The sequence below is a fragment of the Ctenopharyngodon idella genome, chromosome 1 (assembly GCF_019924925.1).
Source record: "Ctenopharyngodon idella isolate HZGC_01 chromosome 1, HZGC01, whole genome shotgun sequence".
In the NCBI taxonomy this organism is placed as follows: domain Eukaryota; kingdom Metazoa; phylum Chordata; class Actinopteri; order Cypriniformes; family Xenocyprididae; genus Ctenopharyngodon; species Ctenopharyngodon idella.
The window spans coordinates 38340441-38356565 of NC_067220.1; the positions used below are offsets into that span (position 1 = coordinate 38340441).

The following is a 16125-nucleotide window of genomic DNA, read 5'->3' on the forward strand; positions in this document are numbered from 1 at the left end:
GTTGAATCACCACAGACACAAAATCTTGTGCTGACATCTTACACTTTATCAAATAGCCTATATCACACATGTATTAAAGGTAGAAGCCATTTTGTGTTTCTGTATTGCAACGTACTAATAGAAGATATTATATATATATATATATATATATATGAAAAAAGTCTTTATGATCTGTGTGATTACTTCAAATTATTAATTTTAAATGTCACCACACCTTTTGTGACCAGAATCGTCAGAATGAAGACTTTGATATTATATACATTTTAAAAATGTTTTCATAAATATCTGACAATGTAAATTGCCCATAAAATATATTAACCCCTTCCTTCCAGAACACAGTAGTAGGCTAATGTTTCAAAGATAGATATTTATTTTTAAGATTAATATATCATTTAATATTATATATCAAAATATATCAAAAATTATGTTAAGTAGTTAGTGCTATTAATGTGGACAGGCGGTTTTAGGAGTATTATTAGAATGTAATGACAAAATTATGTATAGGCTAACATAAAAAAAAAAAAAAAAGATGATAAAACTTTAACCTAATTTCAAAGCAGAAATGTTGCTATTTTCAAAAATAACCGCCAGTTTACTGCCTTTAGTGCCATACGAACTTATCTTAAACTTGTTAAATGAAGTGTCAAGACTTACCAGATCCGCCCCGAGCCAACCAAATAGTTTTTCCGAAGTGTTTCTATAATAAAATACACATAAATGCAGTATAATTCTCACTTTTATCTATCTGTATTTATTGCAAAGAGATTAGGCCGAACTACGGTGTCGTATGTCTCTGTCACCAGCAGTAATAAATCACTGAGGACAGGTGCGCGTTCCTTAAAGCGCAGCAAAACTGAAACTTCGCGAGGTAACGCGCGTTCACATCACGGCCGACCACAGACGCGTCAGTTTCCGCCGCGCGCTCAGCCTCGAGCTCTACAAACCCGACTGAGACTAACCGTAACTGATGCTGCAGTACGAAGGAAAACTACCAGCAAAATAAATCAGGGTGGTCTCATCGAAAGGAAAACATTTTCTGTTGCATATACATCTGAACAGTACTTATTTTGTTCAGCCGTGGATGTGACTATAGAAACACTTTTGCGTTGCAAAAAAAAAAAAAATGCAGCAATAGTCATTCATTGCAAATATAAACCATAAATAGGCCTAACAGTGCGATATGGTTTTGAAGGTGTGATTATGACACATCATTTTATCTCAGATTTGCTTTTGCCCCTGTTAGGGAGGCAGCAAACAGCCTCAGACCCCCATGCAGATGGATGAAGAGGAGAGGAAGAGAGGGAAAAGTGATGAGACAGTAGAAAGACTGACGAACCGTGGAGAGTGTGGTTGTGTGAGGTGCAACAAGACTTTGCTTTTTTGCCCATGCCTTAAAACCATGTTAACTGACATTAAGTCTTCATTTAGGCCAACCAACATGACATTTTCACTATATAGGGCAGAAAATAGAAAGAAACTCAAAGTTTGGTTTAACTAGGTTTACTGCCATTAACCAAGGTTAAGCCAGATGTAAAGAAAGCACCATTCTGAGTTTTAAGAATCAAATTTCCCTTATGTTTTCCACATGAAGTAATGCATAATACACTACATCAATCAACCAACAAACTATATTGATTGACAGGAACTTAATAATCTGTAACAAACACATTTTTAAGTTGATTACTCAAAGAAATTAAGTTGCTCCAACTACTTGACTAGTCCTGGAACCAATCTTATCTTTTAGTTCAAATCCACAGCTATCATAGCACATGCTAAATGTAACTTATTTAGCATATAATGAGAAAGATATTACTTGTCACTAACATTAGAGCAGTCATTGCTTGTAGAGTCAATAGTGTTTTCCTTCATGAAGTCTCTTAAACATGTTATAACCATAAAAACTTCAACATTACCCAAACTCTTTTAAAGGTCAAACATAACAGCATTAAACACTAACAGGTCTTTACTTTCACTAAAAAACACATAAAATAACACTTAATTTCAACATTTATTCTTTTGAGATTCTTATCCAGTCCCATGAAAAGCACGCTGGGAACTAAAAATCCACTACCCAATTTCCAAAGTTTTCAAGACAATTTTATTAAGTTACTACAACTTATTTATTTTAAAATAATCAATTAACATAGAAATTTGAGTTTAAATTATGCACAATATTAAGTTAATGTAATGATCAACATTATTATGTCAACTGAACTCAACAAAATAATGTTTGCAACTTAATTAAATCAATAAAATAGAATTTTTAACTTGCACCATGCATTTGTTGTGGTAGTTGTAGTAACAGGTTTTCTGAATTACTTTTTAGAATGTACTATTGAAATATGTTTAAAATAATGTACACATGAGATGAGTTAGTTGTATGAGATAGTTGTGAAATACAAAAGGAAATTATTTGAAAAATATCTGTTGTTTTTATCCATACAGTACAGTCAATGGGCTCCAAAGTTGGACCCAATCATTCCAACACTGTAAAAAAAAAATATGATCAGTAAGTCATAACAAATGTTTTTCCATTGATTTAACTAATAAATTTTTTTTTTTCAATTTTCAATTTCAATTTTTTTCAGTTACACAAGATTTAAAAGGTTCGTTCACCCCAAAAATGAAATTTCTATCATTAATCACTCACCCTCATGTCGTTCCAAACCTGTAAGACCTTCGTTCATCTTCAGATCACAAATTAAGATATTTTGATGAAATATCACTGCGCCAGCTGCTTAACATTTGTTTTGTTTTTGTGCACAAAAAGTATTCTCGTCGCTTCATAACATTAAGGTTGAACCACTGTAGTCACATGAACTGTTTTAAATATGTTTTTACTACATTTCTGGACACTGAATGTGGTAATTTCGTTGCTTTCAATGGAGGATAAGAAAAACTCTTGGATTTCATCAAAAATATCATAATTTGTGTTCTGAAGATGAACGAAGGTCTTACGGGTGTCGAACAACATGAGGGTGAGTAAATGATGACAGAAATTTAGTTTTTGGGTGAACTATCCCTTTAACTAGGCAAAAAGAATTGAAATGACTTGTACATTTGATTATACTTAAAAACTTCAGTTACTGCCTTAAATTTTTAAGTTGAATTATGGTGAATTTTTTTTTTTTTTTTTTTTTTTTTTTACAGTGAATGTGATCTCACGGGAAAACGTAACTATGTTACGAGGTCATGATTTTGTATAAATTCCTACAATGTGAATCGTACAAAAACCTATGATTATTAGAAAAAAAACATACCCGTCACTGGGGCTTAAGCAGATCGCACGAAAATAATGAGATTGTGCGAATTCGTGCGAACTCATACCAATTAGCCACCAATTCACCAAAACATAAATATGTTATGAATTGCCGTGAGATGTGTTGATCATTCTGGTAGTTTTCAGTCATTTTAGATGGATTTTTTTGTTAAATATTTTTTCTTTTTTTACTATATTTTTTTCTAATATTTGTATTATTTTATATAGACATAAATGTTGCATAATTCAGAGGTGAATATTTAATGTAGTAGCCTACATTAAAAAAAGTTTTGCTTATTGTTTTCAGCTGTTTTGACCACCAATGATCACAAGGATAAAATGATGAAAGTTTTTTAACTTCTAAAACACCTTGATGCAAAATAATACCTGCACAACAGCAAAATTTGAACTTTGCGAATGTAAATGTTTATTCTTCTTTTTAAATACATTTTATTTATCATCAAATACAGAACACTGGATCATCATTTGATAACATTGCCATTTATATAATCTTTAGTACTGTCATTCTTAATAACACATCAGTAAAATTGTAGGAGAGAGAGGATGTAAACTGACAGGTGTAACAGGGAGACTACTGGACATTTACAGACTGGTGAAAGGAGGTAAGGCAGCTATTGGAGCACTATAGAGGAGATGATGTCACATCAGCCTCTGCTTCATGACCTCATGCCCTCGCTGGCCATTTATTTAATATGGCTACACCTGAAAGCATAATGTGATGTGTTGGAAATCTTGACCTCTGCTTTTGGGGTTGCTGTTTTGATACCACAGTCATACTACATTTGAAAGAAATTTCAATACATACAGTGCGTAGTATGCATATTTTCTGTATGCTTGTAACACTTTGAAGACATTACATGCGCTATATACAAAAAATAAAATCAAATAAATAAAAATAAATAAGGCAGTGTACTCCACACTTCTCATCTTAAAAAAAGGCAGACAAAAAGAAACAGGTCTTGTTGGAATGATTTAGTATACTACAACTTAAAACATATCCTGATATAGGAGGCGTGAAACGATACATGAGAAATGTTCTTTTGAACAGCTGTTTTCTTCAAACCCATGCATAAAAGCCTACATTTATGCATTTTTGTTGTAGTTAGGAAACAAATCAGGGTTTCATTATGAAAACTGTTGACACAACAACCTTAAAAACAAAAGGCGAGAGATGCTACACAAACATCTCTGATAACAAAAGTATTCAGCTTCAACCGAAACACTGATATAGAGATATGTGAAAGACTTTATGCAAAGAAAACGGACGCAACAACACATTTTCATTCATCGTTTTTTCTTCTTCTGATCACAAAGCAATTCAGCCATTCTGAAAAAGGTTGAAATTCGAGACTGAAATGTGTTTGACCATTTCAGACACCCCTTGACAAACTAAAAATGGTACATTGCTGGTCAGGTTACAATAAATTATCTGTACAAAGCCTTTCAAATACTGTAAAAATGACTTGTTTTAAACAAAATCAACTCAATTAACAACAACGATTACCAAACTCTCATTCTCTCAAGTTCATTTCAAAACAGCCATTTCTGATTTCCTATTAGCAAATATTCTTCAGAAGCTAAACTCACACCACAAAACCGTTGTGTGTTGTAATCAAGTTGTGAGGACAGTTTCCTTCGAATATTTGAAATCCAACAGTCCCAAACCAGAACAAATGTTGGTAAAATGAGTGCTTGAAAAAGTTCTTTAACTACTGGGACCCTCTGAGTTTTCACTTTGAAGACCACCAAGAAATGAAAGGTGCACAGCAACTTCCTTTACTTGCTGCTTTTCTTGTAAAGAACACTTCATAAACATTACAGTTCTGAAACCGGTTTTGTGGATGCTTTTAAATGTTACAGAGGTCATTGGGGAACAGGATGTTACTCTAAATCAGAGTAAAAACCTAGCAGAGCTGATGCTAGAGGTGTTTAGTTTTCATTTGTACTCCAAAATGAAAAAAAATAAAAAGTACATATGCATAAAATAGTATTACTGGATGATGTACATAAGATATTTTATAAGTAAAAGGGTTACAACGGGTTCGATGAAAGGAAAATAGCCACTCCACACAATCAATTCCAAACTAACCATTCATTCACCATTTTGCAGACAACAGAAGACAAATTTCAGTCAATACAACACTGTGGTACATTAAAACAGCAACCCCAGATTATCTAGAGCTGACAACAACTCAAAAGGAGATATACTTTATGAACACACTTAAACGGCTTTCCATTTCATATTCAGCACATACTGTAAATGCTTTTTTCAATGTCTTGTAATGCATCATAGTGTCAGAGATATAACTGAAAGCAGCTTCTCACTGGTTTTTGTCAATAACCAGTAAACGGTGCAAATGTCTCGTCTGAGCAAAGGGACGGAAATGTTTCGCTCTCAGTAAGTAATGTAAACACCTAAAATGTCTGATAAATGCAACGATCGCTGAGCTTTAGCAAAATGAGGCAGTAGTGGGGAAGGGCAATGACACTGATGTACCATGTGTGGTCAGACAAACACGACAATGAAGACAGTACTGAGGCAGATGGAAGTCTGGTTACGAAATAGCGGGTAGAATAATTAAAGTGACCAAACTTGATTAAAAGGAGGACAAGTGTTATTAAGTGTATAATATACGTATATATACAAAATCGAACATTATTTTGTATCAACTGTCTTTTAGTTTAGTAGTTACGTTTGTTTGTAAACCTTCGGTAGTTCAATCAAATGCAAGCAAGCCGTAGCTCTACAATTCAAAAAGACTGTCTTCAACAACACAACCATGAGCAAGTCATCACAAATGCTTCAGGAAGTTGCTTTAGAATCGGCACAAACCTAGAATCTCACATTTACAGTTAAAAGTCAGGATCAATAACTGACTTAAAGTGGTTCAACGCGGAATTGCAAAATCAAAATCGAATACAGGTCTAGGCAACTCATTGCCGATGAGCGTCAAGTCAGTAAGTAGTTCACAGTATATCTTGGACATATAGATCTACTATACATGGGAGAGGGGTTATCCTTGTGAACATATTAAATAATAATAATAATAATAATAATAATAATAATAATAACTAGAAATGTCATAGCAGCAGTTGTTTTCTTTTCTTTACCCTTTTTTAAACTAATCTCTTTTCTGGAGACCCTGTAGTTTTCAGGATTGGCACAGAAGAATAGTATGAATTAAATAGTTTGGCCTCTGTATGCATGAAGTACATGTACATTAACATTATTTAAAAAACAAAACAAAAAAACAAAACATAAAATAATTAAACATATAAATAACATAAAAAACATTTGGCAATGTTGACACACAGTTTTCTTTCGCAATGGATTTTTTCCATTCAAAATTTTGATCATCTTTCTTTGTTTTGTATAAAACACACACAAATACATGGATGAGCTACGGTAATATTCATCTATGCATGTAACTATTAACATCCCTATTACATTATATAATATGACTTTGTTCATTCTTATTCTCCTTCAGCCTTTACCTTTCATTAAAGTGATTGTAGTGTCTGTTGCGTTTGAGATAAACAAGAACAGTACAGTAAAACGAAGAACGTCCAGGCTGAGAGAGGCACAATTTCTGCTGCAAGCCTCTAAAGAAACAGTAGACAAAGAGAGAGATGGTCCCTACATTAGGTGCCAACCGAGCGTGACAATCCTATGATTTCCAAAGCCAAAGATTTGATTGGATGTTGCAGATCCAAACTTTTAGTGTACCAGAAGGTATGTATTCCTGTTTACTTTTCCCCTTCCTCTGCGACCTCATTTAAAGTCAGATGGCTGTTGTATTGGTGAAACTGGTATGCTCAAAGGGATTGAGTGCGTGTCTGGTTAAATCAGGGTGCTTTCACACTAGCACTTTTTTTAAAAACGGGGAGGTCTGGGGTAAGGTTCATGTTAACTCCTGTATGGCTCGCTGCTGATATCGTACTATATCGCAGAAGTGAACAACTATTGATGACGTATGATTTGATAAATCTGTAGTTGCGTCCCAAATGATGCACTATAGCAGGGGTGGCGAACGTCGGTCCTGGAGAGCCACTGTCCTGCAGAGTTCTGCTCCAACCCTGATAAAAACTCAACTGTCTGTAGCTTTCTTGTAACCCTTAAGACCTTTATTAGCTTGTTCAGGTGGGTTTGATTAGGGTTGGAGCAAAACTCTGCAGGACTGTGGCTCTCCAGGACCGACATTCGCCACCCATGCACTATACACTATGCACTACGTACTCAACCGTGTACACTGTAAACCCTAACGCTCAAAATACTTAATTGGTTTGAGTAGTACAAACTTAAATTAAACAAATTAGTTCAGTTAAATTAACTTTTATGAGTATTTAGCACTTTCTTTTTTTGAGTTCACAGCACTTACATATTTCAAGTTAACCCAACTGTTTCATTGTTTTGAGTTGTATGAACTTATTTCTTTTAATTTAGACTAACTTAAGTTTAACTGAAACTGGACTGGGATTCGAAAGGGAGAGTTAATGATAAAATTAAGTGTTAAAGTGTTATAGCGTAGTGTTAAAGTGTTAAAGTGTTGAAAAACGCAACAGAATAGTGCACAAGTATGCAAACTGGGATGCAACTTTCTCACTTTCCTGACAAGCATGACTGATGCACTGCAAAAGTATATCTTCATATCTCAACATTCAGCAGAAATAGGCTCCCACATTCTTTAGAACATTTGCAGCAGATAGATAGACGCAAGTGTCGTTATGTGCTGATGCTTCGAAAACAAAACCAAAGTTTCAAAAACCATAATATAATGGTAAAATGAGCATTTTGCGGCCTTCTCCTGCGTCGTAAGGAGGGGGGAGCATCAAACTCGGGTTCGGACCAGGAAAATGTGAAAGCACCCTTAGAGGTAGTCTCAGATGGCAAAAATTACCGCATTTTTTGGCACTCTGAGAGGAGAACAGTTTGTGTGTGTGTTGGTATATGTTACACAGAACTCCAAATTCAGTCCTGGGAATACAATACATTTACGAATTACATGTAGCGCAACAGACACACTAACAAAAAGACAGTAAAAGAGAGAAAAGACAAAGAGAAAGAGAGAGAGAGAGAGAGACACAGAGGCTGTGTCCGAAACCGAAAACAGCTGCCATGTATTTGTATGAACGTACCGCCTTAGGAAACTAGTTTCTGGCCAGCTTCCAAGACACCAAACGTCACGTCTAATGATCTAAAACAAATTCAAGTGAAGTTTAGACATAAACCAAAGAAATACTTGTGTGACTACAATGCAGTTTCAATGTAGAAATGTAATCTTACGTTTTCAAAAACATTTTGAAACAATTTTTGTATTTCTAATCATGTCATTTTATCATGTACCGCCAATTCGAATGCACAGGATTGTGGCAATATTGTAAGTCGAATAGATGGAAGGCAAACATTGGATTCGGACATGTCTTGGTGTCCTCGTACTTTCATATACTGCCAGTAAAGGTGGCGTTTTTTCCGATTTCGGACACAGCTAGAGTGAGGGAGATGTATTCTATGAGAGTGTTGCTCTATGCACCAGTTTCCTGCCACAGATTTTGGGTGAATGTACATAATCTCTCTCTCACACTATATATGTGTGCATTTTGTGCAGTCTAATTTTGTCCTTTTTTAAAGTTTTCCATTCTCCTTATCCCACAATTTCAAGGAATCTCAGTTCTCAAGTCCTTCAGCACACACCATGCCCTGGTAAAGCTGCTGCTGGTTAGGCAGAGGGTCTTGGCAGGGGTTTTGAATGGTGTTCCTTTCCTCCCCGTCGCTGTCCGAACTGCCCTGACTGTCCAGACGAGGTGACGAGTGATGCGGATACAGGGCGGTCACAGGCAGGTGGCTCTGAAGAGGGTCCTCGTCCGAACTGAGGTAATCGCCTTCTGCAGACGCTGGGCTTTCCAAACATAGGTCCTGATAAGCGCCACCACCGGTATTCTGGAACTTGGAGGGCTGTCCACGCAGCTGCCTGATCTAAAATGTTCAAGAGAAGGGGGTTGACAATTCCTAGATTTCAGAATATACTCTTAGAAATACACAGCTCTGCAGAAAAGACCAGGGTGGTTTATGTTGGATTAGTGCCCATCAAGCCAGGGTTATTATAGTTGATAATAAAATAAAATGTTAAACGAAATGAAATAGAATATAGAAAAACCTTTCTAATTTTCATTTAGTTTAACGTTATGTACTAAAATATCTAAAACTAAAATGAAAATTCATAAAAACTATTGACATTAAAAAGTGCATAACATAATTACTAAACTTTAAAATGAAAATGGAAAATCTAAAAACAAAAACTCATTCAAAATATTAATAAAAAAATATAATAGTAGTATCTGAATGAAGCGGTACCACCATATGGAAACTTAGTGAAGCTTATTGACCAAGGAAGTGTAGCTAACTTAGCTAATTAAAAAGCCTCCAAAGCACAACATACACTATGAAAGTGATGCAATTTTTTCATAACAATAACAAAAATATCAACACTGTAAAATAAATCACTGACTCACTTTTGACCTGATTAAAAAAACTAAAAAAATAAAAAAAGTCTGGTTAAATCTGAAAATGTTCATAACATGAGTTTGTAGTTTATTTTCTGAGAATCAAATTGCAATTTCTTTAATTATCTGTAAAATAAAAACACTGACAATTAAAAGGCACACAACATACCACATTTACCCCAATTAATCAGACTGTTTTTTTTCAACGGGTTGGTATGTTTCCATAGCAACAAGTGGTGGTCTCCAATGTGTGCTGATCTAGAATTTAAGCACTGCTTATCAGAGCGGCGTTAAAGCAAAGTATACTCATGAAATATGATTAAGATCAGTTTGTCACTGTTATTTCTCTCTAAATGATATGATAAAATTTTACACTGAAAGAAGCACTATAGAAGATGTGTGTGTTTAATTTTAATTGGAATTAAGTTTATTTACCTATATGTTTTCACCTACAAGTATTTATTTATTTTAATTTGGCTCCATAGCGATCTTCAAGACTTTTTACATGTTTGTTTTGACATGTAACTTTTGTGGTACCATTTGTATGTTTAAATCTACCGGTGCCTATTTTGCGACTGTGAATGTGTGTGAATCACGTAGACAGTGGATTTTCTTGCGTGACAGAAATGGACCACAATTTTTTGCTCTCATTTCAGATCTTCCCTTCTGAGTCAGTGAGCCTAAGTGAGTGTGATTGCGTGTGTGTCCTAACATTCGTGAGAGCCTGAAACAGGTATTATGCTAAAATCTCAGATCTGAAACGTCATGGGTTTCCCAATAAGTTCTTTAGCAATTTGAGAGTGAAGGAGTGGGAGGGGCTGTGGTTAACCAATGGAAAAGCTTCCTGAGACAATCATCTACACAAGCCCCACCTCTCACTTCCTCTGTCTGGTTGAGCTCGTTTCAGCCAAAACCACAGAGCAAAAGTCAGTGCACAGCACTTCCGAATTAGGACATCACCGAGATTTTTAAAAGTACACGCTAATGAAAAGCACATTTAGTGCTGAAATGGTAAAAACCTGCAAGATGTGACACAATGTACAAAGAACGTCCATTTACATATGCACAAAATAAATAAATATGTGGACGGCCTTAAAATCTACACCAGACAAACTTGATAGAATCAGATGGTTGTGAACTGCAGGCTAGTGACCAGTTTATGTTAAATGACGTGGAAATAAAACAATGTATTGGCATATATTGCTACCTAAAGCCACCTTTTGCAATGTCTATACAATGTATTTGTCAGCCATCATACTTACAATTAATTACTTTTTTTGAATGTTTTAAATTTTCTGTGTAAATATTGATGTGTGCAATTAATTGTACATAATTTGATTAATTCATTGGCATTTCATGTAAAATTTGGTAATTTGATGGTATTAGCTAGTTAGTACAGCATTGAAACTGAGACATTTATCTCAATTATAATATTTACCAGTTATTTAACACTGTTAAAGTACAAAAAGAAAAAAAGAAAAGAAAAAGTCGCTCTAAAATTCATCTTGTGTTATATTAGACTGGGTTTTTTTCTTCAAATTGTTTTGTTTTGATGGAAAATGATTCTAAATCTTATGGCACTACAGAACATATGGTGACCTGATTTCATGGCTGAATATGAGAACGTAAAATGCTGATGTAAAATCTGTCCTTTGAAAGCGCCCACAATGCATCTCAACTCAGTGATTACAGTAACCATGAAACTGGAGCATAATCACTTCACATTTGTATGTAAACACTGACACAAGCAAAGTAATCGAGTGAGAGGAAACGTGAGTGGCGATGACAAAATCAGAACAAAAAGAGGGATGAAAACGAGAGATGAAAGACGAAGTGATACGTGAACAGAGAGGTGAAAGGGAGGGAAATAAATACAAGAGAAAGAGAATGTCAACACACTCTCACACCCCCCTGTCACGAAAGGTTTTTCTACAAATGAGCAAGATCATCACATGAAGTGCGTGAGACCGGGTTGTGACTGGGTGCGTGGGTAAAGCACCACAGTATCAAACCATCAAAGCCGCCTGTGTGTGTGAGGGCATATCGGGGGAATGGGGAAAAAGATTTTCGAGTGGTTTTTATTGTGGTTAGGGAGGGTCCCAGATGCCAAGAAAAGCACTACAATACCACTCTAAAATGAAGTAGACAGGTTACCGCTCATGGACCGTACTAAGAAAAATGGTGGCAAAGTGCAGACTATAAAACATATACCCCCGGTTTTACAGACAATGTTTTACAGCATGTTTAAGCTGTTTTAACTGAAAGTAACTTGCACTGACAGATCTTAAAATATGTCACTGCCACTGTTTTGTCTACAAGTAATGCTTTTCTTCTAGTGTGTGTTTATAAAAGCTACTTAAATATCCTAATTAAACTAAGGCCTAATCCTGGCTTAGGCTAAGACCTGTCTGTGAAACCAGGCCATAAAAGAGCCATACTAATAGAAATAAATTTAAATGTGCCTTTTTAAGAAAAGGAGAAACAAGGTTTGTATAGTATTTAGGGATAAATAATGTAGGGTTTTTTAAAACGTTATGGACTTTTTTCTGATCACAGATTACGATGCAAGTGCAAAGATTGTGAGAGATAGCAGCTGAACTTGCATACTAGTGCGCGTATGTGTGTGTTGGTTTGTGAAAACCTCACCTCATTTTTGAGTTCGGCGATCTGCTGCCTCAGTTGAGTTATATACTGTTTGGAGTCCGAGTGATTCAGCTGACCTTGGATCAGTCCTTCCTCTTTCTGTGAGCAATACACACACATTTACATTGTATATACATTGAAAACAAACCAATGTGTAACACACACACACACACACATACTTGGTGGTCAACCAATATTTTTTAATATTGAGAGAGCTTTTTCTATAGAGCAACAGCCAATGTAATACTGATATTTGCATTTATTTAATGAGATGTAAACAACATTGTTCACTTATATTTACTCCAAAACATAAAATGTGCATTATACCAATTGGCAGGAAATAAAACTTCTGTTAAATAGTCAAGTAAACACTGTTATCACACCTATGTTGCAATGTAGGCCTGTATTTCTCACCTGTATTTCTAGCTCGGCTATCTTTTGCCGGAGCTCAGCCATAGCAGCCATGCTGTCAGCTTCTCTTAGACGCACTGCCATCACCTCTTCTTTGCTCTAAAAGTAAGACAGCTAAATTATTTATAGAAACCAAAACCATTTCTAAAAAAAATCTTCTTTCTAATTAATGCATTAACCTAAAATGTAATTTTGGTTGTAGTCTATCTAAGTCTATTTACTAGGAATGCACTGATATTAAAAATCTGGCAAAAAGTGGTGGGGACATGTCCCACCCGTTCCACCCGCAAATTACGCATATGGTTAAAGGATTGGTTCACTTCTGAATTCAAATTTCATGATAATTTACTCACCCCCATGTCATCCAAGATGTTCATGTCTTTCTTTCTTCAGTCGAAAAGAAATTAAGGTTTTTGAGGAAAACATTCCAGGGTTTTTGGTATAGTGGACTTCAGTGGGGTTCACTGGGTTGAAGGTCTACATTGCAGTTTCAGTGCAGCTTCAAAGTGCTCTTCGCGATCACAGACGAGGAATAAGTGTCTCATCTAGCGAAACAATCGGTCATTTTCTAAAAATATAAATAAAATTATATACGTTTTAACCACAAACGATCGTCTTGCACTAGCTCTCTTCCTCCTCTTCTTCTTGTAGAATTCCGGCAGTATAGACGCTGCTAAGTGTATTACTGCCCTCCACAGGTCAAAGTTTGAACTAATTCTTATATACTTGCACTAGCAAATTGTATATGACAATTTAGTTCTAACTTTGACCTGTAGAGGGCAGTAATACTCTTAGCAGCATCTACACTGCCGGAATTCTTCAAGAAGAAGAGGAGGAAGAGAGCTAGTGCAAGACGATCGTTTGTGGTTAAAACTAGGGATGCACCGATACCGATACCAGTATCGGTATCGGGCCCAATACCAAGCTCTTGTACTTGTACTCGTACTCGTAAAAATACCCCTGATACCAAAGACCGATACCTCACGTGACGTAACTGACAAAATTTTCCGTGCACAGAGACACCGGCGGCAGCAGCAGAAACAATGTCAGCCTCAGAGGTGTGGAAATACTTCAGAATGAATGATGACAACCCACACATTGCGAACTGCATGCTTTCAATCACAATTCGTTATCGATTAGTGAAGGCGGGATAAGCGGAATCGTGCTGAATGACACAGACCAGAAGCGCTCTCTGTCGCGCACGATCCCAGTTCTCTCAGACAGCGCGCGATCAGTTCTCCTTGTGCCTGAATGGTCAAATGTATACATAGTTGTCAAAAGGTCCATCGTGTGGAGTATCTCACGTAAATACAGTCGGTTATGGCTTAAGTGGACGTAAACATTTGGGTGAAAACAGGATGTCAGTATGCATGGATTCGGTCTTAAAGGGACCGTAGCCTATATTTGTCATTTATGTTAATAAAACAACAAAATATGTTAAATAAATGTATACATGGTAAATAAACCTACTGTATCTGAAAAACAAGTTTATTTAATTTGTATCTCTACAGTATTTGTTGTATTTTTTGTAAATTTCTTTTTATATAACAACAATTATATATATATTGGTAATTATGCCCTTTGAAGGTCATTGGACACTGAAATTTTTGTTCTTTAAATTTGTGACAAGCACATAAAAATTATTACTTTTTCATTAGAGTAATAATAAAGAAGCTGTCCTACATCCATTAGTCTCACTGTGTTGAAAAAGAGAGAGAGAGAGAGAGAGAAATTAATAAATGTATAGGCATCGGTATCGGCGAGTACTAGAAAAAAAAAAGTATCGGTACTCGTACTCTGTCCTTAAAAAATGGTATCGGTGCATCCCTAGTTAAAACGTAAATAACTTTTTTTTTCTTTTTTTTTTTAGAAAATGACTGATTGTTTCACTAGATAAAACCCTCATTCCTCATCTGGGATCGTGTATAGTGCTTTGAAGCTGCAAAGAAACTGCAATTTAGATCTTCAACCCAGTGAACCCCACTGAAGTCCACTATACAGAGAAAAACCCTGGAATGTTTTCCTCAAAAACCTTAATTTCTTTTCGACTGAAGAAAGAAAGACCTGAACATCTTGGATGACATGGGGTTGAGTAAATTATCATGAAATTTGAATTCAGAAGTGAATTAATCCTTTAAGCAATAACTGATATGGCACTGATTTATTGCGCTTCCCATTTACTGCTTGTAATAATCTGTCCTTCCTGTATTGTATAACTGTGAATGCTTTGTACCTTGCAGTCAGACTCGGCCTGCTTTCTCTTCATTTCGTTGAGCTGGCTTTGTAGTGTTTTGTTGTGAGAAAGAGCATTCTGCAGTCTCTCCTGCAGGCTGGCGCTCTCTTGCTCATTTCTGGTGATTAGTTTACAGTTGATCTGGTTCTATGGAGACAGGAAGAAAGGATTATGTGTGTTTGTTTGGTTACTAAACCTTCTCTTAAATTTTGAAGAAAACAACAAATTTAAGCGCAACTTATGTCAGGTACACTGCACGATTTTCAAAGTTGTGAGATCGCTGTTCTTCTCACGCTACACGACTGATCGGTGACAGGGGGTCACACATTACACAACATTTCAACAGGAAGAATTGCGGACAACTTTGTCTGGTCTACAAACTATGTTTTACAACCAAACACACAAACACAAGAAGTGATGCAGGAAATAATGTAAAATCAAGCGTAAGACAGGAGTTCTTGTGCGAGACTGGATTGATTCCTGTTAAAAACAGTAGCCTGCAAGAAGTTTGCGATCCAAGTTGCTGTTGCGCTGATTTGCAAAGAAAAAGACAAAAAGAAAAAAGAAGAATATGAAGGAGAGAATGGTTGCTTGCAGGTTCAATGCTTGCCGATGTTCAGTTGCAGTTCTACTTCACCCCCTGAACTTACCCTTGCCCTGTATCTTATCTTACTCATTGTCGCTGATGTAATTTTCTGTCAAAACACATTTTACACTGCATGACTCAGACAGACAGGTCCAGACAGGTCTATTTAGCATGATAAATATTAAGAACCAGATTAACTGTAAACATGCTAAATATCTCACGGGCATCGGTGCTTCTGTCAGATCGCCTCTTTGATAATACACACTATCTGATTATCACTCATGTGAACGAGTACTGATTTGCCACTGATTTCGGGCATTTGTAAGCGGTTACAAAACTTTCGGCGAGTGAAAATTGGGGCTCAAATCATGCAGTGTGTACCTGCCATAACTAATGCATCCTGATTTATACATGAAAAATACATTAAAAGTTTAATGTATGCATGCACGATTAGTTAAGAGTACACACTAA

General features: G+C 35.9%; 1 protein-coding gene across 2 annotated transcripts in view; it reads right to left on the bottom strand.

The window, feature by feature from the left end:
• Window positions 1-3662: 3662 nt before the first annotated feature.
• evi5l (ecotropic viral integration site 5 like) overlaps window positions 3663-16125 on the bottom strand; it is a 56698-nt gene continuing 44235 nt past the window's right edge. For both annotated transcript variants that reach the window (XM_051906711.1, XM_051906701.1), the window contains 4 exons: window positions 15069-15215; window positions 12839-12934; window positions 12428-12523; window positions 3663-9254 (listed from right to left, as the gene is read on the bottom strand). In XM_051906711.1, the coding sequence (XP_051762671.1) occupies window positions 8946-9254; window positions 12428-12523; window positions 12839-12934; window positions 15069-15215 (648 nt within the window). In that variant the 3' untranslated portion in view covers window positions 3663-8945. The remainder of the gene's footprint in view (window positions 9255-12427; window positions 12524-12838; window positions 12935-15068; window positions 15216-16125) is intronic.